Source organism: Ictalurus punctatus, chromosome 16 (assembly GCF_001660625.3).
Source record: "Ictalurus punctatus breed USDA103 chromosome 16, Coco_2.0, whole genome shotgun sequence".
NCBI classification, from domain to species: Eukaryota; Metazoa; Chordata; class Actinopteri; order Siluriformes; family Ictaluridae; genus Ictalurus; species Ictalurus punctatus.
In genome coordinates, this window is record NC_030431.2 from 11,649,776 (window position 1) to 11,673,434 (window position 23,659).

The window sequence follows — 23,659 nt, forward strand, 5'->3', positions numbered from 1 at the left end:
GATGTCTGTGCTGCGGAGGATTAGGAGCTCCAAGCGCTCCTCTGAGTCTGTCTATGACATGCTGCAGCTGGTGAGCCAACCCTTGTGTGTGTGTGTGTGTGTACATGATTGAGCATGTGTGTGTGCTATGGGCAATGTTACATAACCACTCTTGCAGGCTGTATGACCTTTTTAAGTCTCTAACATGTATATGTTTTGTTCACTTGTATACTTGTATATGTTTCAGTGTGTGTTTTTTTAAATTCATGATCTCTCTCAGGGTAAAATTAATAATTACTTGCTGTAGTTCCAAAAGATCTGTCAATCCTTCAGCTACTTTTCATTCTACTCTTCCGTGGCTGTCTGAGCAGTTTAGAGGAGACAGTGATGAGATGTCAGTCTGTCTCTGTGTGTTAGGGGAGAGGCCACGTTGCTGGCAGCCACATCTGTCCTTTCCTCCTGCTGTCCTCGTGGATATGTTCCACCTCTACTGTTAGTCAGGTTGGGTAAAATAGGCCTGGGCAGGGCCTGAGAATTGTGTCATATCATAATAGTGGGTGAAAAATATACAATCCTAAATCTGTGTCATTATAAAATTGTGTTATATTTCTTTTCACAGAATCACTGATGCGTTCTGTGATGTTTGAGGAATCAAATATTGTGTTTTTACACAACAGTAGCAACTATGGATAATTTTACCTTTTGTCAGTCCCTTGAAGCAAAAATATTCACCTACACCATGACCAATTTTCATGCCTAATTTGGCCAGCGTTTAAATTGCAATGCTCTCATGCCAGAATGCATATCTCTATACACACAGATTTAGCCAAGATTTGATAAAGAAGCAACATTTTTTGCATATTACAAAAACATAAACATTTTGTAGAGATGCATCGATGTATCGGCCGATATTCGGTATCGGCCGATAAAGGCTTTTTTTTTTTTTTAAAAAACATCCGATGATCATGGCTGATTATATCCTGTCAATCAAAAGAGAGCGGGAAAACACATCGATTTCATGCTGTGTGTAAAGAAGATGTCTCTTGTGTGAAATGATGACAAAACTGCAGTTTGTAAGCTCTGTAAACTCTACACTGCTAACATTTTACACCGGAAGTGCAGCAGTGAAGAGGCGGTGAGTCTAATTCCAACCCCCCTGAAACATGCAGTTAATGTTAATGAGTTAATATCATTAAAAAAAGGTGTGTGTGTGTGTGTTTTTATGTTGAATACGGTTATTCAGCTGAACAGCAAAAAGAACACACATGAACACACACAAACACATACTCTCATTTCCCAGAGGAAAATTCTTCAGAGCAGCGATTCTAAGAAGTAATTTTTCATGTTAATGCATATTTATAGATTTACAGATTTACACACTGTACAGCCATTTCATGACGTAATTTTCTATTGTCTATTTCGTTTGTTCTCAGCCTTATCTTTACAGTTCAGCTATTAGTGCGTGCGTGTGTGTGTGTGTGTGTGTGTGTGTGTGTGTGTGTGTGTGTGTGTGTGTGCACATGTGCAACATTTCGTTTCAGTTTATGTAAGCGTTCTAGATACCTCATCTAATCATGTTACATGCAGAAAATTCCAATATACTTTACTAATTATTTTTATTTTGGACAGGGAAACTCTTTTCTTGTTGTTGTTGTTGTTGTTGTTGTTGTTATAACCAGAGCACAAGGTTCTTTGTCATTAATCATAGAGCTCCACCTATTGTTTTTCTTTTCTAATATGTGAGACTGCGTGTTGAGTTAAAAGCAATATCAAATTCACTTCTGCTTATATTTTTCGATTAGTTAGTTAGTGAAGTTTTCTCCTTTAAAAATAATTCACTAGAATTAACTGGAGTCAGCAGTATATTTGTGTGTGTGTGTGTGTGTGTGTGTGTGTGTGTGTGTGTGTGTGTGTGTGTGTGTGTGTGCATCTATAAAACTAAACTGTAGCCAGTCAATCCTGCTAGTCCACATTTTTGTCTTTGTCCTACCTTCAGTAAATTGTACGCAACTACCAGTGAACTATAAAAATACCCCTTAATTCATGCATTGATAAGAATCACGCATGTAAGCCTGGTCAAGCACGAGCACGACTCACATTCTCATTACATTCAGTAATGAGGCATGGATAAAGTAATTTAGTAGAGTTCACCATTTGAATGTTAAGGTAGTTGCTCAGTGGGCTCAAAAGTAATGTGTTCACCCTACTGTACAATGTCACAACCATCCCCTCTCCTAGAGCGCAAAAGTTTATCTGTGCTCTCTGGGTGGGAGGGATGGCATAACTCTCTCCCCTGTCAGAGTGACACAAACCAGTGTGTGGGCGACTCTGAGCTCATGTATGCGGAAGAGGGCAGATAGCACTTTGCTCTGAGTATGTTCAGCTGCACGGTCACATGCATGACAGGAATTTGAAAACATCCATTAGTTCCTCAGAATTAATGGATGTTTTCAAATGAGTGTTAGACCTCACATTTCAGAGAAAGCATAGTTCCTGGTTGATAGCTGCTCTGTGATAAGAGGGTGATAATTAGCTAATGGGTGGCAATTAGAAAAACCAAATTAGGAAATAATTTAGTTCCCAATAGGTAATTACCCAAATATCTAACAGTTTAGGAACTAATTTAAGAACCAATAATAAAAATTATTACCACAGAGAGGTAGCCATATGGAAAAGTACCCCATGCCCATGGTTAAATATGGTGGTGGCTCTTTAATATTTTGGGGCTCTTTTTCTGCCAGAGGACCTGGACATTTTGTTAGGATACATGATATTATGGACTCTATCAAATATCCACATATATTAAATGAAAACCTGACTGCCTCTGCCAGAAAGCTTAAAGTGGTCCATGGTTGGATCTTCCAGCAGGACAATGATCCAAAACATACATCAAAATCAACACGAATATGGTTTACTGAGCACAAAATCAAGTTCCTCCCATGGCCATCCCAATCCCCTGACTTGAAACCTATGGAAAACCTGTAGGGTGAACTCAAGAGGAGAGTACACCAGCGTGGAACTCAAAATTTGAAGGATCTGGAGCGATTCTGTATGGAGGAATGGTCTCGGATCCCTTGCCATTTATTCTCCAACATCATCAGGCATCATAGGAGAAGACTCAGAGCTGTTATCTTGGCAAAGGGAGGTAGCACAAAGTATTGACTAAATGGGTGCCAGTGATTTAACAAAGATGTTTTGTTTTTTTATAACGCTGTGTTTTGTTTGCAATTGTTTGATATCCATGAGAGCAGAGTATTTTTTGTGAATTTTTTGAGCAAACAATCAAAAGGTTCAAAAATAAAGACAATTTTTCACAGCCTTCTTAATCTGCACATTAAAGGGTGCCAATATTAGTGGAGGGCACTGTATATTTGAAGGGTCTTTTCCACACCATTTGCCCCATTCTTTTTAAATCCAAGATATTTCATTTAAATGCTAATGTATGTTCCTAACATACAATCACAGAGTGATTACAGAGCTCAGGCTTTTTTTTCTTTTACTTTGTCTAATGTGTCAGAAGTGTTTCGAGTTATGTTATAATGTCAAGCTCACTAGCTGTGTCTAAACTGTTTGTACATTTACCTGCTCGGAGATTGCATATTTAGGAACAAATATACAAAAAATATCTTAATATGAACTTATTATGAATTTTAATGTTATATTTGTTCCTTAAGATAGAATAGCATTTATATTTACATTGACTCCATTAATGTGGTTCTCTGTGTTATCTAATGCTTATAATTAGAAACAAATAGATTAGATTTTTGCATCTGATCAACTGAAACTTATCCTCCTCCAATAAGTGAACATGAAAAGAAGGAAGTCTGAACCTGAAAGGTCCTGTATCTAATGCACTGTATCTAATTGGGGTCTTTCTCTCGCTTTTTCTCTTCAGAGTTCAGAGCAAATGACTTCATTCTGCCGCAGCCTTCATGATATGAATCCTGCGGAGCCTGTTGCATCCTCTTCCTCGTCCCCCTCCTCCTCGTGTGAACCCAGCCCTATCTCTCCAGTGCCTGTACCTTCCACCCAGCGCCAGCTCTCAGATGCTGACAAACTACGCAAGGTTATAAGTGAACTGGTGGACACAGAGCGCACCTATGTGAAGGTCAGACCCTGCTGGAGATAACCATTTAATACTAAAGCCACTGAACTAGTTGACCAGTTGCAATTTACTCTCTTGATGTGTGTGACACATCTACATATTATGGATCCACTTGTCATGTCAGAAAACTACATTTACTGAATCTGAAGAATAAGGAAGTATAAATTACTCTTGTAGGGCTCCATGGTTTGATCCTGATTACTTCGTGTGGTTGCAGGCAAAAAACAACAACTACATTCTCGTTATTTCTCTTACCATCTGAAATAGCTAATAAAGCCAAAAAGTCTCTCTCTTACACTTTCTAAATTTGTCTGTTCATAGGACCTACATTTTCTGATAGAACGATACCTGACTCCTCTGCAGAAAGAAAATTTCCTGTCACAGGATGAGGTAGGTGCCAAAACTGACCTAGGACCAAGTTCTGTATAGAACTCATGTGATGTGCCTCTGAGTCATTTCTAAAATATGATGAGTAATTAAATGAAATGACATGCAGCACAGTACAGTATGTTGTCGAACAGGAAGTAACATTTTTTTTTAAAATACAGAAGCAAATATAAAATACTTGGTGACTTGGTTAAAAATATAGTGTCTCAAAACTGTGCATTTCATAGTACCTCCCCCATCCACCCCAATATCTATCTTGCATATCTATCTTGCATATATTGTATATCTTGTTTATTTATTTTGTTTATTTATCTTGTTTATTTATCTGTGTATTATCTGTTTATTCTTATTGTGTATTGAATGTATATGTTTGCACGGAACAAAAAGGAGTGGCTCTTAATTTCATTGTACATATGTATAGTGACAATAAAAGGCATTCATTCATTCATTCAAATAAAAAAGGTTGTGTATTTTTAAAACACTGTGTGCTGTTTGATGCTATGGATTCACTGGTAGAGATGTCAGACCTGGATGCTGATGTGTTGTCTGTGTGTGTTTACAGCTGGACGTGCTTTTTGGAAACTTGCCAGAGATGGCTGAGTTTCAAGTGGAGTTTCTCAAGACTCTGGAAGATGGCACAAGATTGGTTCCAGATTTAGACAAGCTTGAGCGAGTGGATCAGTTCAAGGTGCTATTGTCAAACCATTAAATTGTTTCCAATGGAATGTTTATCTACTGTGTGTAGATAACTTCATTTCAATAAACGTCCAGTACTATAGTAAATTCTCTTCCTCTTCCTCTCCACAGAAAGTGTTGTTCTCTCTTGGAGGCTCTTTCCTCTACTATGCAGACCGCTTCAAAATTTACAGTGCTTTCTGTGCCAGCCATACAAAAGTCCCTAAAGTCCTCACCAAAGGTAAACCCAGTCAACACTAACCCTCATTTCCCTTTTAGGCCTTAGATCACTGTGCCAGAAAACCTGGCTGCTTTTACATTAATTAAAACCTTGGCCTAGAGGCCAAGTTAGAATTCACGCTCTCTGGGCGGGAAACATGGCAGTGTTTGCTCCCCCATCATTCAGAACAGCAACTATGACTATCTATACTTTGGAGGTTTATGGTGATCAGCCCAAAACCATGTAAAATGCTAATTCATTAATTAGTTAAAGACAACAAAAATATAAAATGAACTTTTACTTAATGGAGTGACCCCATGTGCTGTTAGAAACACTGGGGCCTTAAACCTTGAAGGATATGGATATTATATTATCAAAAAAGGAAGCATTAAACACAGTACTTCAAAATATTAGCTGTATTGTTGAACTGTGAACACAAGTATACCATAAGTATAACCAATGATTAAAGATAACTGTATAATTCTTAACATTTCTTATATATTTTTCATACTAAGATATAATATTTCCTATGTCTTCCTTACCATTCTTGGCTTCTTAGATGAAGGTTTTCATGTCTGTCCCCTTGCTTCTAAATTGTCTAACAACCATTTTCCTGTCTATGTGGGTGAATGTAGCTAAAACAGACCCTGAATTTAAAGCATTTCTTGCCAAGAGGAACCCGAGGCAGCAACACTCATCCACTCTGGAGTCCTACCTGATCAAGCCAATCCAAAGGGTACTGAAATACCCTCTGCTGCTCAGAGAGCTCTACTGTCTCACTGACCCTGAAAGTGAGGAGCACTACCATCTCAATGGTAAGTAGATAAAATACCATGCTTTACATTTTACTGTCTAAATTACAATGCAGTCTGTAAGTGATTGCTCAATAACAGTTTTTGTTTTTGTTTTTTCTGAAATAGCAATGGTTTCACTGACCACAACTTCTAAAATCAATTATTTGTATATTTTGTTAACCAAAGATCTAAGGACACACTATTGGACAAAATGAATGTATACTTATTTCTTTAGACAGTTATTTAGATGTAAATAATTCAATTTAGGCTGCCAGTCTACACTATACTCACATTCATTGTTCCAAATTCAAAATCCAGTGTGCTGGTGGGCAAAACAACTAAAATCACCATTGTCCAACTACTCAATAATCAATCATTTTTATAAAATATCTATTATATGTTGTGTCACTTTTGGAACATCACTTGGCTTCTCAGTTAAATGCATCATGGTTACGTTATATGGAGCAGTAAGTATTCTTTTGTAGTCTGACTCTATTGCCTTTGTTTTTCATCATGTACAGTTGCTATTAATGCAATGAATAAAGTGGCCAGTCACATCAATGAGATGCAGAAGATCCATGAGGAGTATGGAGCTGTGTTTGACCAGCTCATCAGTGACCAGAGTACAGACAAGAAAGAGGTAAGTTAGCTGCTGAAATTTGTTTGTTCATCTAATAAAGGCAGACAATTTTTTTTATATAAAATTTTGTGCTAAACTAATAGTTCATGCTTACAAATTCCTATGTAGTAAGTGCAGAGTGCTACTTTTACTTTTATATTATACTTTTTTATTATAAATATATGATATTATAAAATTATATTATAATTCTGTTTGCAATGTGTACTAGGTGGCTGATTTATCTATGGGTGACTTATTACTGCATGCCACTGTGGTTTGGATCAATCCTCCATCATCTCTGATGAAGGGAAAGAAAGACCCAGAGCTTGCTGCATTTGGTAAATGTGCATCTGTGTGTGTTGATGCATATGTGTGTTTTGAAGGGAGAATGTAAAATGTGGTATACTGGTTCCTGGAATAGCATCTTTTCTCTTATTCATTACCCGATCTCTGCAATTACCGTTCCATGGCCAGTGTTGTGTAAAGGAACCATCAGTCAGACTTAAGTAAAAGCAAAGATACCTTTCTGGAAAATGACTTGTGTAAAAGTTAAAGCAACCGATGAAGTAGTAAGTTTTAAAGAACACCAATGACCTATATTTCTGTTGTCACACCTTCTTTCTTCAGACTACTTTTACTGGGTGCTGGATATCACAGGATATTCAGCTGGATAAAGACACTCTCTGAGCATAGAGATGTTGTCCATTTGACAGCTGGGGGATTAGTGTTAATATATTATTAATTTAGTGTTACCCATAGGAATGTACATTTAGCTGAATAGTTAAGAAATTACATTATGTAACTACAGTTTACCCCTTTACTCAAGCATTTGCCTAGCATTAATGTTAGCTACCTTACCAACACTTTAGCTAGCTAGTTGACTAACATGAACTGAAACATCAATTTGTAATTATTAGGTAGTTAACTAATTTAATTTATTATAAAATATACATTCATTAAAATATAAACATATGTACATCAAACAAGCATGTTAACTAAATTATTTGTATGTATGGTAAATTTTATCTTCAACAATCACAGTTTTCTTTCTACAAAAACAAAAGAAAAATGGCCTTTTCATTGATTATATTTGTAGTTATTTGGATTTGGTGCTATCTAATAACAAAGTGAACATTATCATCTGTTAGCTAGCACCAATTTACTGTTCTGTTAGTTTGGGTCCTTGTATATAAGGTTCTTTAGATGTAAACAATAGAGACATGGCTGTAGCCTAATTGATGTACGTGGACTGGGGGGAAAATACAAAGGAAAAAGTAAAGAAGTGAAAACAGCCATTTGATTTTGAATATGTACTGAAGCTAAAGTTAAGGTCAACAAAAACTTTATAGTGGGATAATAACTATTCTCAAAACATAGGGGTATGTAAGTACAGTAGCAAAGTATTTCTACTTTGTTACCATACACCACTGCACAGGACTGCATCAGAAAACACAATTGCTACTATACACATTAATATTGCTTCTATTAGCCTTTACAATTTTTTTTGCAAATAAGGAAATTTAAAAAGAAAGAAACAGAAATAGCCAGATGGTATTAAAGTTGGTTTGCCCACGGATGTGGGTTACTCATTATCCTGGGTCATCATATTGGGGATGACTTCCCCCTTTAAATGCTAAACTAAAAGGATGGTAACAAAAAGAACATGGAGCCCCAAGCGCCATTTAGTCAGCCATCTGTGCTGAAGAATTCTATTAAAGTCTGACATGCCTTTTGAACTCCTGGGTCTAATGCTTTTCTCTCTGCCTTTCTTTTTCAGTTTTCAAGACAGCCATCGTTTTTGTGTACAAAGATTGCTCCAAGCAGAAGAAAAAAATTGTGAGTGCTTTTGTTGCCCCCTTTTTCTTTTATTATGCATTAAGAGAACTATAGCGTGGGCAGTACAAGTCTGGTCCTGACAGCATGATTACTGTTAATGCATCTATGGTTGTCTCTTTGTGCCCTTCTTTGTGTACCTCTGCAATAAAAATGTCAGAGAAGAAAAGCTCTTTACATTGAGTGAAACTTAAAGTTCTCATTAGTTGTCAAAACAGCTAGAGACACCCAGGACTGACCCAGACCTTACTAACTGCACACTTTGGCACACTTTATTAAAATGTGCAAAAATTTATATAAAAAATAAATAAATAACATACATTGGGTGATACTCTTTCAATATAAAATATATAGGGAAGCTGTTTCAATACAGTACAACTATATACAAATGATTTTTTATTTAAAAATTTTACAATTGTTTCCAGTGTTTATTTTATACAATAGTTTTTGCTTGTTCTCATGAAGGGCGCCAATAATTTTGGACTGGACCAAAAAGTCTGACGCAGGGACTCTATGAATTGTTTTGCCACCCCAGTCTTTCTAAGTGGTTACAATCATTTCTTGTTATTTCTCTTTCTTCTTTTTCTTTCTCTCATTGTAGGGAACGTCTCACAGAGGCTTTGTTTCTGATGAGAGAGATCCATTTAGATTCAGGCACATGATTCCTTCAGATGCTCTCCAAGTCCGCAATGCTACTAGTAAGTCCCTCCACTCAGTTTCTTCCATTCCACTACTTCCATACTTACTGACTCCTTGTAAGGTTGATACTTGGAAAATAGCTTGGAAAATAAATCATTCCGACAGTTTGATGTTAAATGAAGACCCTATGCGAGCTTGACACACAAAACACAAGCATGTCTACCACTGTATTTGAGAGATATGGCCATTAATCATGCTTGCAAACCTTGTTTGAATATTTTACATTTGAAGATTCAACAACCCTATGTATAATTAAAGGCATATAGCGAACCATTCCATCCCATTTACTAAATATATATAATATATTATATATGTTATATATGTTTATTTATATTTACTAAAGACATTTATAAACACATTATATTAGGCATCCAGTTGCCTTTACATTCACTCCTTATTTACAGAAGATGGTAAATATCCCATGTACTTCATTTTTGCAAGGTTGTGTCAGGATTGCAGTGCATGCTTCTCAGTAAATGGGAAAGTGTTGGCTCCAGGCATTGCCTTTTAACTTTTAACTTATTGCACTGAAGCTCAGTAGCCTGAGAATGTATTTCAGTATCTCTCGAGTCCTTGCAGTTTACGAAATTAGCTACAAAGTCTCTTACTATTGGACAAATTATGCCTGTGATGTGCATGTGGTGTATCTGTGTTTAAAGTAGATGATCTATTGAAGTCGATAAACAAATGTAAGTATTTGTCTATGTTTGTCAAGATTCAGATGGAACGGCAGTGTGTGAGATAGTTCACACACGATCAGAATCTGAAGGGAGGCCAGAGAGGACTTTTCAACTGTGCTGTAGGTAAGTCCTCAACCATGAGACCTCATATATGGATTTACTAGTACATGGCTAGTAGATGATTAATAGTACTAGTAGTGTACTCACCTGATATGACTGTTACTGTCATGAATCTAGAAAGAATCATCCCAGACCCACTTCTTCATACCATAATTTGTGTTCTTCTTATGACCATTGGTGGTGTTGTTGCACTTGGTTCCGCAACAATCCAAAATAATCTTTTTTAAGACATTTGTTAACAGTACATAATCTGATATGGATGCCAAAAAACAGAAACTTAAGAGTTATGTCTTTTTATCTTTGAAAGACATGACTTATTACAGTGAAAGACAGCAATTATGTTTTTCAGAAATATCCATTAATTGTGCATAGTTCTTAATCTTAATAGTTAATTAATCTGTAATAATTAGTAAATCTTGAGCATAAAACATAAGGCACATTGTTTCACATATACTTGCATGGTACTATCATTATGGACTACATATATTAACACCAGCTATGACGTCTATACGAAAACAAACATGTATTGACACCTTCTATTTTCTTTTCCAGCTCCTCTGAGAGTAAGAGGGACTTCTTGAAAACAGTGCACTCTGTCTTAAGGGACAAACAGCGTCGGCAGTTGTTAAAGACAGAGAGTCTGCCTCTTAATCAGCAGTACATTCCATTTGGAGGGAAACGCTTTTTTGCACTGAAAGGAGTCAGGCCAATGAACAGAGCAGGTAAACCTCCATCTCCTTTCTTCATGTGTAAAAATTTGCCTGGCATCTACTTATCAAGCCAAGAAACTTACCAACAACTACTTATCAAGCCAAGAAGGCACAACTGTCTGACTGTATTTCACTTCTTCTTTCAGTTTCAGCTCCACCTGGAAACCTCGGCCAAAAAAGACTTGTACGCAACCGCTTCACCATCAACACCGACATTGTCTTTGACAACTGCTCCAGCCAAGACTCCTCAGATTTTCCTCAGAGACATCATCCCTTGGTATACCAGAATAATCACCAGGCTGATGGAGACACCAACCACTGGGTGGAGGAACAGTTGGACTTGAAGCTGTATGACAGACAGACGGACGTAAAGGAGACAGACATCCTCAGCGATGATGATGAATACTGTGAGTCTGTCAAGGGCTCCTCAGCTGAGCCCAGCCTGGAAGAGTCTTTTGAAGCTCTTATTGCTGAAGTAGAAGAGGAGCAGAAGGAAGAGGACAAAAAGGAGGAAGACAGTGCTCCCAACAGAGGTTCAGAGAACAAGCTCCCAGAAAAATCCCTTGGCCAACTAAGGTTGACCCCGCTACGCAAGCAGTGTGCTGTAGAGGGCAATGTGGCTCAGAGGGAGGTAGAGGTTATCTGGGTTCGCAGAGATGATTTTAACAGTGGCTGTGGCACTGATATCTTCTGAAGTCAATGGTAAAAGTACAAGAGATTGAAAACATAGGTGCATAGAGACATTTGAGCCAGTTTTCTATCCATAGATTAAGCTTACTGTTAGACAAAAGGTCAAAGGAAACTCTGTTGCGTGTGTAAATACATTTGACAATAAGTTAAAAGAAGCAATATGGGTCAGTATCAATGAGTCTTCAAGTCCCTGCACACCTTGTTTGGATGTAGTGACACTACTTCCAAGCTCTTAAATTCTTAAGCAGTGCATTGGGACTGTGTGAACTGACTTAAGATGATGAAAAACATCTGGATAGGATCGCACTTTGGTATGGACTTCATGTAAACTTTCATGGGGGACCTACTGCACAATCACATGTCTATAGATCCTACACACACTGACATGCTGCATGATGTGCACTCATATCCTGTAGGCAGCTACACTTCCTTTCCAAACCTTGTTGCCAAAATAATTATTTTTGTAAAAATGCTAGGAACGTGGGGCTGTCCTGTTTTTATAGCTTTTGACCGCTGTTCCATAATCAAGGGCTGTGTGTGTTCGTGATGTCCAGGGACCCGTGGCTAAACTCAGGCCTTATTATACTTAACAGCACCACACAGACCACACAGGCCAATAGACCACAGAGACCAATACTTTGTCCAGAGCTTTGTCAACTGAAAGTCACTGTTTACTATTTAGCATTTCCCAGCAACATCCTTGTTCCGTCCTTTCCTATTGGTTTTACAGTATACCCTCCAGTCCAGTATTACCCAGCCCTATTCACTGAAGGGACATTTTAAATTATTATTATGGATCCTGGTGTACTTGAATTTTCTATCACAGTTCTTTTGGGAAGGTGTAATGCCCTGACATTTTAGCCCTGCACACTGCAATAATGTGAGTGCTTTTGATTCAAGCTACTCATCACAAATTCTCCTCTATATGATGATATACTACTGAATTACATACCCACTCAAAGTCAACACTGACACACTGTATGATATAACATCACCAATTACACCTGTAATGTAATCTACACTTGAACAGTTCGAAAGCAGTGAGTTTGAATTAAATTATGTGAAATATAAAGCTTTGATGAATTTGGACCTTTTGTTGTATTTTATACAATGGTTCTTTAGATGATGGTGGATATAGAATATTACTGAAAGATAAGTTATATTTTTAAAATTAATGTGGACATTGTGAAATGCAATCACTTACTGTATACGTGGTTATGAAATTTTTTGGCTGACGTGTTGTCAAAAAAAAAACAACTGTAAATATTCCTCAACTTTTACAATGTGCATTTTTGAAAATGTATGCTCATAGTTTTGTGAACTATTATTATTGCGCTTCTTAAATAAAGGTTCTTTATTTATATTGGCATATATTGGCATTACTTGAGTATAAAGTCCATTACTGTTGGATGCACAGACAAAACTACCTGCCTGATTAAAAAGAGAAAGAGAGAGAGAGAGGAAGAAAGAAAGAAAGAAAGAAAGAAAGAAAGAAAGAAAGAAAGAAAGAAAGAAAGAAAGAAAGAAAGATCATAGACCTATTCAACAAGTTTAGATTTTAGTTTCAGTAGTGTGATAGGCCGATTGCAACTACATACAGTGAAACATATTTCTCTTAAAACTTCAGTTAAAACACAATTAACAGCTTCTTTTTCATAGTGTTTTGTGTTAGATGTTCATAGGTGCGTAGTGTTGTGAGTGAGATGTTTATAAGTATGGTCAGGAAGTAGCAGCTGTATTTTGTAATCTATGTGTGTCAATAAATTAATATTAATGAATACTGTGGGCCTGCTTATGGATAGCAAGCAACCTCAGCAAAATGGCCTGAGCTAAAGAGGAAGAGAAATAGAAAAACAATTTATTTAATATGTATTGACACAAGAATTAAAGTAATACAATACAGCCACTTTAATGTAAAAGGGGGGGGGGACTGTATGGTTTTAAGCAGAAGGATACAAGGATGAAAAAAAACACTATAAATGAATAAAGAAGTTCTTAGATTAAAAAGGAAAGCTTGTGATGGTAGAAACATGCGAGTCAGTTTAACATTGTTTCTATTTGAACCCTTGTACTTGAAGCAGAGTTCTTTTTTTCAAGTTCAATTTCAATAGCTCTTCTTGTGGTTAAATTTGGATTCAGTTCATGGTGAATGCTCCAATCAGAATGAACTGTGACTCTGCTGCTTTTGGATATAATAACATTTGGTAATGTCACTTACTCCTGTAATTTAACAAAGTATTATTGAAACAACAAATGATGTAAATAAATGTACTTGACCTGGTAGGAGTAGTAATTTACAGATAACAAACTTTGATTGATGTGTATTTTGCCCACACAGTATACTGGATGGGTGGCCAGGTGTTCCTTACATAGTCGTCACTGCCACAGTCTAGTCCCTGATGCATCTGTCTGTAGGACAAGAAACTTGATAAAGTTTGGGTTGATGATTACCAGTTCTGATGTTAGAGCATGTAGGATGTTGCAGGAGGGGTCCTCCACATTGTGTCTCGCTGGTCTTTTCTAGTCACGTTTTAGTTTAAGTAGTTAGCTACCCAGTTCACACACCCTTACTAAACATGGTAATAAACTGATGAGTAAAATCAGTTTCATCAGATGTTTCCAGTACCACTGATCACCAGTTTGATCGAAATCCATATTAAAACAAGAAGTATGTCTATTTATAAGAATAGATTGTACTGAACTGTGGTTGAAAAATACATGTCCATATTGTAAATAAATGTCCACTAGATGGCGCCATTCTCCAACTCACAGTAAAAAGTGGTCTGTTTAGCTCATATTAATACCTTTCAGTTCGTTGTAAATTGTCACTCTGCAAATTAAGTCCACCCCAAAAAAATGTTAATCCAAAACATGAAAAGCGAGGACCCAAGCTAGATGGAATTAAAGGAGCTGTCTAATCTAATTATTTGTCATTCAACTAATGCTATGATTAGATGTTTGCTCACCAGCTGAATGATAAAAAAATCATATTAAGAGCTAATTAAGCTGTTAATCTATTAAAAACAACAACAATAGTAGTCATTGTAGTGGTAGTATACACACACTTCAATATTACTACTAATATTTATCATCATCATCATCATCATCATCATATATAATGCGCACTGTGGTTAGCACGTTCGCCTCACACCTCCAGTGCTGGGGGTTCGATTCCCACTGGGGCCCCGTGTGTGTGGAGTTTGGATGTTCTCCCCATACTGCGGGGGTTTCCTCTGGGTTCCTCTGGGTTTCCTCCCCTGGTCCAAAGACATGCATGGTAGGCTGATTGGCATGCCCAAAGTGTCCGTATTGTGTGAATGTGTATGTGAGTGTGCCCTGCGATGGATTGGCACCCTGTCCAGGGTGTACCCCGCCTTGTGCCCCATGCTCCCTGGGATAGGCTCCAGGTTCCCTGCAACCCTGTAGGATAAGCAGCATAGAAGGATGGATCATATTTAATATTTAATTGACTTTCTTTTTTCATGATTTATGGGTCAGCTTTTTTTTTTCTCATTTATTTACTTATTTATTAATTTTTTTGCCAGTATGTCAAAATGTATCAATACTAATTTTACAGATGTACCCCAGAGCATACTGTGTTTTCACAGGACTTCTCAAACTTGGGAGGATGAAATACACCTTCCGAATGCATTATTATCATATTATTATTATTATTATTATTATTATTATTATTATTATTTTATTATTATTATTATTGTTGTTGTTGTTGTTGTTGTTGTTGTTGTTGTTGCTGCTGCTGCTGCTGCTGCTGCTGCTGTTGTTATTATTATTACTGTATCATTAGATTGTTTACATTATTTTTAGGCCTGGTTGTTTTTAATTTGTTGTATTTAAGCTGTTCAATTCAAGTCAAACTGTCAAGTCAAGAGGGTTTTATTGTGATTTCTTGAAATGACAGATGTAAAGTAACGAACTTTAAAAAAAAAAAAAAACCCTCAAAGATAGGCTAAATATTATAACTTTGATAATGGTGGGTTGTGATTTCCACGAATATAACGTATACGGTATATAATAATATAAACTTATAATGTAGGCCTAAATCATATAACGTTTTATAAACTGCTGATTTTATAAAACTGCTGTGCTTCATGGACCACTGAGTTTAAACATGCTCCACATATGCACGCTGGATGCACGCGCCCCAACCCAGTGCGCGCTAACGCTCTCGCGCGCTCACCCAGGTGTTCTGTCTGTAGAAACTGACAGGTAAGATTTGAACGGAATAAAGCTCAGCAAAGAGACCGGAGGCGAAAAAAAAGTCCTGTTTTTGACGTTCGAGTCGGAGAAGAGGGCTTCCTGCAGCCAGTTTTCACTGAGGTATCCGAAAGAGACGGAAAGAGCAAGGAAGAGGATGCGAGTGGATTTGACTCGACAGCGTCTTCTCTAGACGTTGGAGATGAAGTATATTATCAGTTTCGATCACGGAGCCATGGAGAAACGAGCCAGGCTGCTGCTCTCGCTGTTGTTCCTGATGTCGAAGTTGTGTCTCAGTGAGCACCAGGTCCTCCGAATCGGTATGTTTCATGACAGAATTGTGTCGCCTTTGATTTTGTGTTTGTTCAGTTTGAACTCAGCTGATAATGTTAACTTATATTAGCAGGTCTCTGGAAAGTGTTTCTCTTTCAAGCTCAGTTTCTGATACGGTTTGATTAACCTATTGATATTAGTGCCCTGTGCTAATATCAAGATCAATATTAGAGTTTAATCTAAATAAGAATTTTAGTGAAGCAAAATTCATAAAAATCTTTCTCATTTACATCATCATTTAAATTCTTCTCCATCCTCATGTACAAGCCAAATAGCTGGATTATTGATCCTCGCCTGACTCACTGACCTGAGGCTGCTGTAGTGTTTGGTTGGTCATACAGGCTTGCCAGATCTCTTCAGGGAAAGTAGTAGGGCTATACCAATATGATGCATTAAATCATTTTTGTTCGATAAAAAGCTCGCAATTCATTACATCCACGTACAAGACATTCAACAGGCTGCATAATGAAGTAGGCTATTCGTCATGAAAAAATAAGCCTACCGCTTATTATGTGTGGTGTAGTAAACATTTCAACTTAATCAAGCTACACTTCCTCCTCTGGAAAGAAAGTAATGCTGTATTCGACATAAGGTTGTAACTTCTGTATTTTCATAATTTCCAAAATAAAGAAAACGCCTACTAGGGAACTCTCTGAGTTCAGCAAGTGACGTCAAATTAACACGACATCAGAAGTAAACTTCTAAACCGTATCGAATCAGGAGGCCAGACCGAGCGTAGACATGACCTTATTGTTAGTTTGAATATTAAACAGGTTAAAATGAACTGATCATATGACATGGTGGTGCAGCGGGTAGCACTGCCACCTCACAGCTCTGGGGTTCCTGGTTTGATCTTGAGCTCGGATTTCTGTTTATCCAGTGTTGTCCACATGGGCTTCTTCTGTGTTCCTCAGTTTCCTCCTAAAAGCATGCTAGTAGGTGGATTGACTCCTTTAAATTTTCCATATGTGTGTGTGTGTGTGTGTGGGCAATGGAATGTTGTCCCATCAAGTGTGTGTTCCTACCTCATACCCAGTGTTCCCAGGATAGGTTTAGGATTCACCACAACCCTGACCAGTATAATGCAGTTATTTTATAACCTTTTGATCTTTTGATTTAAAAAATCACAAAAATACTCTGCTATTAGGGATATCAAACAATTACAAACACAACACAACTTTATATAAAAAAAAATATTGTTAAATATTTTTGCAACAATTATTGGCACCCTTTTAGTCAATACTTTGTGCTACCTCCCTTTGCTAAGATAACAGCTCCGAGTCTTCTCCTATGATACCTGATGAGGTTGGAGAAAACACAACCTGATGAGGTTGGAGTGGGCACTTTGACAAGTACAAAACACAATGTTTTGTATACAAGTGTAATAGTAATAACAGTTGTAATATTAATTTGTATTTACAGCCTACCATAGCGGGAGATTTTATGTTAATACACAAATAACCTAATCATAATCAAATGCCTTATATGGTGTTGTCTGTTTGAGCGCGGTAAAATCCAGTCAGGCGAAATTCTGTGATTTCACTTCAGGTTCTGCCGCTGCGATGGATGCTTTCGGGAAACCAAATGTTACATCGGGGATCTGGGAATATTTTGGATTCGTACCTAATGAGAGAGGTGACCAATAAATTTGGATGAAGCCATATGTCGGCTTTGTGGAAAAAATAAGTGTTAAACGGGCGACCACTAGCCTACAAATCTCAGGAGCCATCTCCAGGCATGTCACCCGGCAGCGTTTTTTTTTAAATCTTATTAAAAATCTTATTACCCTAACCCTAATATTTAGATTTTTAACATATTATTTAGGTTACCATCCTACTGGTATTTCTTTCAAAGTTTTATAGGCTTGTGGTATGCTACACTTGTAAAAGAAATAAAGTATTCCTCAGAGAAACATGCGACCATGTTTAACTCCATCTTTTTATTATCCACTTCTTTTCCTCTCCTCTTGCGTGCAATCACAATACCGTACCCCACAGCCTCCTCAGGCTGTTTCTCATTGCAACAACACGACACAACTGCATTGAGTTGTCTCACTGACAGAAGTGCTAAAATAAAGCCTCATTTAATGTTTTTATATTTAGGTTTTTATTTAATTTATGCCTATAAAATTATATATATTACCACCGCTTAACAGATTAGGGCTATGATGGCAGCAGCTGTTTACCACCGTGGTGGTTAATAACTAAAGCATCGCGGTGGTAAAAAGCTGTCACCTTCACAGCCCTAATCTGTTGACATTTGATAGAGTCAATAATGCCATGTATCTTAACAAAATGTCCAGGTCCTCTGGAGAGCCCAAAACATTAAAGAGCCTCCACCATATTTAACCGTGGGCATGAGGTACTTTTCCATATGGCTACCTCTCTACATGCATCTAAGCCACCTCCGGTGTTTGTTGCCAAAAAGCACTATTTTGGTTTCATCTGACCATAGAACCCGATCCCATTTGAAGTTCCAGTAGTGTCTGGCAAACTGTAGACAATTGAGTTTGTTTTTGGATGAGAGTAGAGGCTTTTTTCTTGAAACCCTTCCAAACAACTTGATGTAGGTGATGTAGGTGACTTCGGATTGTAGTTTTGGAGACTTTCTGACCCCAAGACGCAACTAACTTCTGCAATTCTCCAGCTGTGATCCTTGGAGATTTTTTGGCCACTGGAAATTGACTGGAACTAATTATTGACCTGATGGTGGAAATGGGCATTTTCAATGCTTGTGCTATTTTCTTATAGCTACTTCCCATTTTGTGAAGCTCAACAACCTGTTGCCGAACATCACAGCTATGTTCCTTGGTCTTACCCATTGTTATGAATGACTAAGGAAATTTGGCCTATGTGTTACCTCATATTTATACCCCTGTGAAACAGGAAGCCATGGTTGAACAATGTCCTGTTCTTACTCACCCAGGTGTACTAAAAAAAAAAAGAAAGAAAGAAAGAAAGAAGTAAAATATCAATGGGAATATACTTCAAATATATTTTTCTCATATTAATTCATAGGGGTACCAATAATTGTTGCACAGCTATATTTAACAAAGATGTGTTTTTGTTTTTTTTTGTTGATAAACCTGTGTTGTCTTTGCAATTGTTTGATATCCATGAGAGCAGAGTATTTTTGTGATTTTTCTTTAACAAAAGATCAAAAGGTTAAACAATAAAGACAATTTTTCATAGCCTTCTTTGCTCATATTTACCAAGGGTGCCAATATTAGGGGAGGGCACTGTACTATCATCTAAATGTGTAAATCTTATAAATCTTCATATGGTCAAATGTTGTAATTTTCTACTTTTCTCCTGATGAAAATTATGGGTTTTCCTGAACAGAAATACATGTGTTTCTATTTTGCATATATCTGAAACCAGCATTTTAGGTCTGACTACCCACAAAAGTGAAAACAAAATATTAGCATTCAAAGGAAATAATAAATTTAAAGATTCCACTCCAGTTCTACTGAGACACACCAACACACTGATTGTCTAAAAGCAACTACTATTTATTAATTGTAGTTGCATTGAATTGTATTTACAATAAACAAGATATACAAGTTACAGCTAATATTTTGTAATTATTTTATACTATAAGGACAAAAGTACGTGGACACCTGACTATCACACCAATATGGGCCTTTCCCAAACTCTTGCTACAAGGGTGAATGCAAATAATTATATAGGATGTCTCTGTATGCTATAGCATTAAATTCCTGGAACTAAGAGGCCTAAACATGTTCTAGCATGACAAGGCCTCTGTGCACAAAGCAACGTCCATAAAGAACTTGAGTGGCCTTTTAGTGGAAAGCTTGCACAGTTTTAACATTTGTTTGTGCTACTGATCAAAGTTTTGTCTTTGTGAAATGTGATTTATTGTATGGTGCTTGTCAGTACATCAGGCCTTCAATGTTTTTACTTTACTTTTAGGTGGTGAGAAGTGAATATTGTGCAGCAGAGTTGCAAGTAAAACCAGTCAGTCTGTTTCTTGGGTTAATTTTCATCAAAAGAAAATTGTGTTTAATTGTAATATTATAATATTTATTTTTATTGTTGATAGCTGAACCAACTGAAACCAGATCCATGTGTAGCATGATAGGGTGCAAAGAAACAATAGAAGTACTGCTGCCACTTTCTCCAACAACTTTGGTAGTTTAAAGATCCACATTGATGAATTTTTGTAATTTTCATTGTCAGTTCTGTTAAGCAATCATTGCAGTATTACACTATATTCTCAACTAGAGGTCACTCCTGGCCACTCCCAAAGGAATTCTGACCAATCCCTCTTGCTCGTGAATAAAGCTTGACCAATCCCTACCCACTTCCACAAAAGGTTTTACCAATCCCAACTCCAATTATTTTTGCCTGCAATATATTTTAATTAGTTGATTCTATTTCCCAAAATATAAAGAAAAAGGTTATTTGAACCACAGCAACCCTGACCAGAATAAAGCAGTTACTAAAGCAGCACTATGCCATATGCAGTACTTTCCCAAAATGGCCTGTCTTTGTTTTGGGAGCTTCAGCCCACATGAGAATATAACAGTGGACCCATTCCAACAACTTATTTGGTTGGTCTCACAGGATCCCAGTCCCAATACATGTGTGTACTGTACTGCAGGATGATATTTCATCTGTAGCCATCAGCACAGATCTGTACTGACTGACCCTTTGTTCACACTAGCAAAAGATAAGCCAGTTATGTCACTTGCAGTTTTGCTCTTGTGGGCATTTAGCATTACTTGTGTATGCTTGTGTGCATTGTCCAGCTATTTTAAGCTCTGATGTGGGATGGCAGCTGCCAAAATATATACGCTCTACTGTAAAACACAGAGTGTGGGCACAATAATGAAAACATGTAACAATATAGTAATATAAACGGTCTAATAAAGACTAGGGCTGCTCTATGCACCAAGGCCATGGACTGCTGTCATACAGGTGCTGAATGTTTGTGGCGGTATATTTGACCATTATTCAAGAAGAAAATCTTCCAGTTCTTTCAGAGATAAGAAGGCAGATCTACTTTGTGCTCTGTGCTGTAGAACTTTGCATAAAGGTTAATTCATTCAGTTTAGTTACTACTGTATCCTGGTCAGGGTCATGATGGATCCAGAGCCTATCAATGATGTTTCAAACTGGTGATTGAGGAGACCATAAAAGGCACTTGACTTTATCATGGTTTCTAGTAGTCTGTATGAAGGCATTATTATCCTGCAGTATGGGAACTTTGTCAGGAAAGAGCGTTAAACTTGCCTGTAACATTGCTTGTCTTTTAAAATTGTCTCATATTTGATGGACCTAATGATTTCCCCGGGCTGCCCATACCATTGTTTGTCCTACATCATACTTAACAGTTGGCAGCTGACATTGTGGGTTAAAAGTATTGTTTGGCTTCCTCCAAATGTAAATCCATTCAGGATGTAGGAAATGATGAAAGTTGACTCAACAGACCATACAACTTTTTCCCCATGCTCAGGGGTCAAGACTTTATGCTTCTTACAGCAAGTTATTCATTTTCACATATTGGCCTTTGAAACCAAAATATTTCTGATTTCCAACTTTGTGAAGCTACAGCATACAGTTTTATGTTAAGACTAGGTGACAGAAGTGGTGGTGCAGTATGAGACTATGCTGTAAAGTGTCAGTTTATCCCTGATAGTGAGCTTTGACTTGCAAACACTTTTTCTCTTCACTTCCGCAGTTTGTCCATGTGTGAAATGGACTGCCATCATTTTTGTTCCTGGTCTCCTTGAAACATGTATTTTTTTGGTTGTTTTTCTGCTTTTGTGAGCCAAAAAACATATTGTTTGTCATGTGTATTTGAAAGACCTACAGATTATGTCTCCAGAGGGTAAAAATGGTCAAATCAAGGTTGCTGTAGGTTCCTGATCTTTGGCACCGTGAGTCTCTCGATCATCATGCCACATACATGAAAAGGTTTGCTACTTCTTTTTGATCATGTGCAGCAGGTGTCAACACTTAATTCTGAAAGCATAAACTAGAGATTATGGTAGTGGGAGCACTCAGTGCGGCAAGCCCACAGCAGGTTTGCAACAAGTATGTTTTACGGCGGCAACATTAGCTGTTTTTGGAGTTTCTCGTCTAAACTGGTATACTAATCTCCACTAATTTAAACACCTCATAACATCCTGTTCGTATTTTGTAGGCATGCATACTTTCAGGTTTGCCTCACATCTTGTTTTTTACTTTTGTATGAAAGCTGTATCAATTTCTGATGTAGGCTTTGACTTTTAGGCAGGAATAAAAAAAGACCAGTTGTCTAGACATACTGCTACTTCACAAATAAAAATGACCTGGATGACTAAATAGACATTTATAGCTGCGTTTTTATCTAAGAAAAGCCTTGCCTGTGTCTAACGTCTGCCAAAGCCATTCAGAAAATCCCCAAATCAGTTTTAACAACCTCCATTAATCCTCTTTTCTGTCCAAAGCTTGATTTGAGTCTCCTCTTCCAAACACTGGACTTGATTTGGACTGAAAGGCTTGACATATTGCTTGTGTGGCCTAGTTTTGTCCCAGCTGTGTCCTCAGTGCACAATGTTAATAAATGCAACACATATTTTTCCTGCCCATTTTCCCACCTGCTTTGACTATCATACGACAGCTACCAGGCATGGAGGGTGTAGGCTAACAATTGCTTCCTCTGAGACACGTGAGTTAAACCAACCACATGTTTTTAAACTGCTGCTTGTGCTACATTCTGCCCTGTTCTGCATGCATAAACTCACAGACAACCATGATGGCTAGTGATGCTGTGACGACAGGGGAGAGAGAGTATGCCATCCCTCCCACCCAGAGAGCACCACCAATTTTGCTCTCTAGGCTCCTGGGCATAGATGGCTGTGGCATCATTGGGATGGAAACTCACAATCTCCCAGCGTTAGTGGAAACGATTATATATTGTGCCATTCAGGGGCCCCTTATGACTGCAATTCATATACCTTTCCTCTAAAAGTAAGTTCCTCTGAAAGTAAGGTGGCTGATATATATGTTTTTCTATTTATTTATTTTAGTAATGGCTTATAAAATGGTGGATATGACAAAATATCATATTACAATAATTGATATACGATATGATATGATAAACAATATGCATCGTAATATATAGATTTGCTTTTTTTAAAATGGCAATAAAACAGTAGTTTAGCATTAAAAATAAACCTTTAAAAAATAAGTTGCATGATGATTTTTAAAAATGCGATAATAAATTAAATTAATTAATTTATTTATCTGTAAAAGGAAAAATAAAATACTTTTTTTTTTTTTTTTTTTTTACAATTTGAAAGATTTAATCATTTTATAATTTTTAAGATTCAAAACAGTATAAAACTTTAATATTTTAGTAATTATTATTTAAAGAAGAAACATTATGTAAAAAGTTATAAAACAATACCATAACACCCACAATATATGACAAAATATATCACGCGGGTGATATTATGCCATATTGCCCAGCCCTACTGGTGGAGGCAGCATCTTGGCTTATTTGTTTAGACTTGTGTTATTGTGTGATTTTAAAAATAATTTCAGTTCCCTGCCAGTATACACTTTTAATACACTGTCAACGCCTACTGGGT

At 37.2% G+C, this 23,659-nt stretch overlaps 2 protein-coding genes across 5 annotated transcripts in view; both read left to right on the plus strand.

Moving 5' to 3' along the window:
- tiam1a (TIAM Rac1 associated GEF 1a) overlaps positions 1-13,041 on the plus strand; it is a 61,822-nt gene extending 48,781 nt beyond the window's left edge. For all 4 annotated transcript variants that reach the window (XM_017489643.3, XM_017489642.3, XM_017489644.3 and 1 more), the window contains 12 exons: positions 3,875-4,087; positions 4,406-4,474; positions 5,034-5,159; positions 5,279-5,387; positions 6,002-6,181; positions 6,682-6,800; positions 7,009-7,117; positions 8,557-8,615; positions 9,214-9,310; positions 10,027-10,114; positions 10,664-10,833; positions 10,968-13,041. In XM_017489643.3, coding sequence (XP_017345132.2) covers positions 3,875-4,087; positions 4,406-4,474; positions 5,034-5,159; positions 5,279-5,387; positions 6,002-6,181; positions 6,682-6,800; positions 7,009-7,117; positions 8,557-8,615; positions 9,214-9,310; positions 10,027-10,114; positions 10,664-10,833; positions 10,968-11,515 — 1,887 coding nt within the window. In that variant the 3' untranslated portion in view covers positions 11,516-13,041. The remainder of the gene's footprint in view (positions 1-3,874; positions 4,088-4,405; positions 4,475-5,033; positions 5,160-5,278; positions 5,388-6,001; positions 6,182-6,681; positions 6,801-7,008; positions 7,118-8,556; positions 8,616-9,213; positions 9,311-10,026; positions 10,115-10,663; positions 10,834-10,967) is intronic.
- Positions 13,042-15,575: 2,534 nt separating this feature from the next.
- The window catches only part of grik1a (glutamate receptor, ionotropic, kainate 1a), a 61,046-nt gene continuing 52,962 nt past the window's right edge, over positions 15,576-23,659 (plus strand). Inside the window, exon 1 of the mRNA XM_047160856.2 lies at positions 15,576-16,046. Within this exon, the coding sequence (XP_047016812.1) occupies positions 15,929-16,046 (118 nt within the window). The 5' untranslated portion in view covers positions 15,576-15,928. The remainder of the gene's footprint in view (positions 16,047-23,659) is intronic.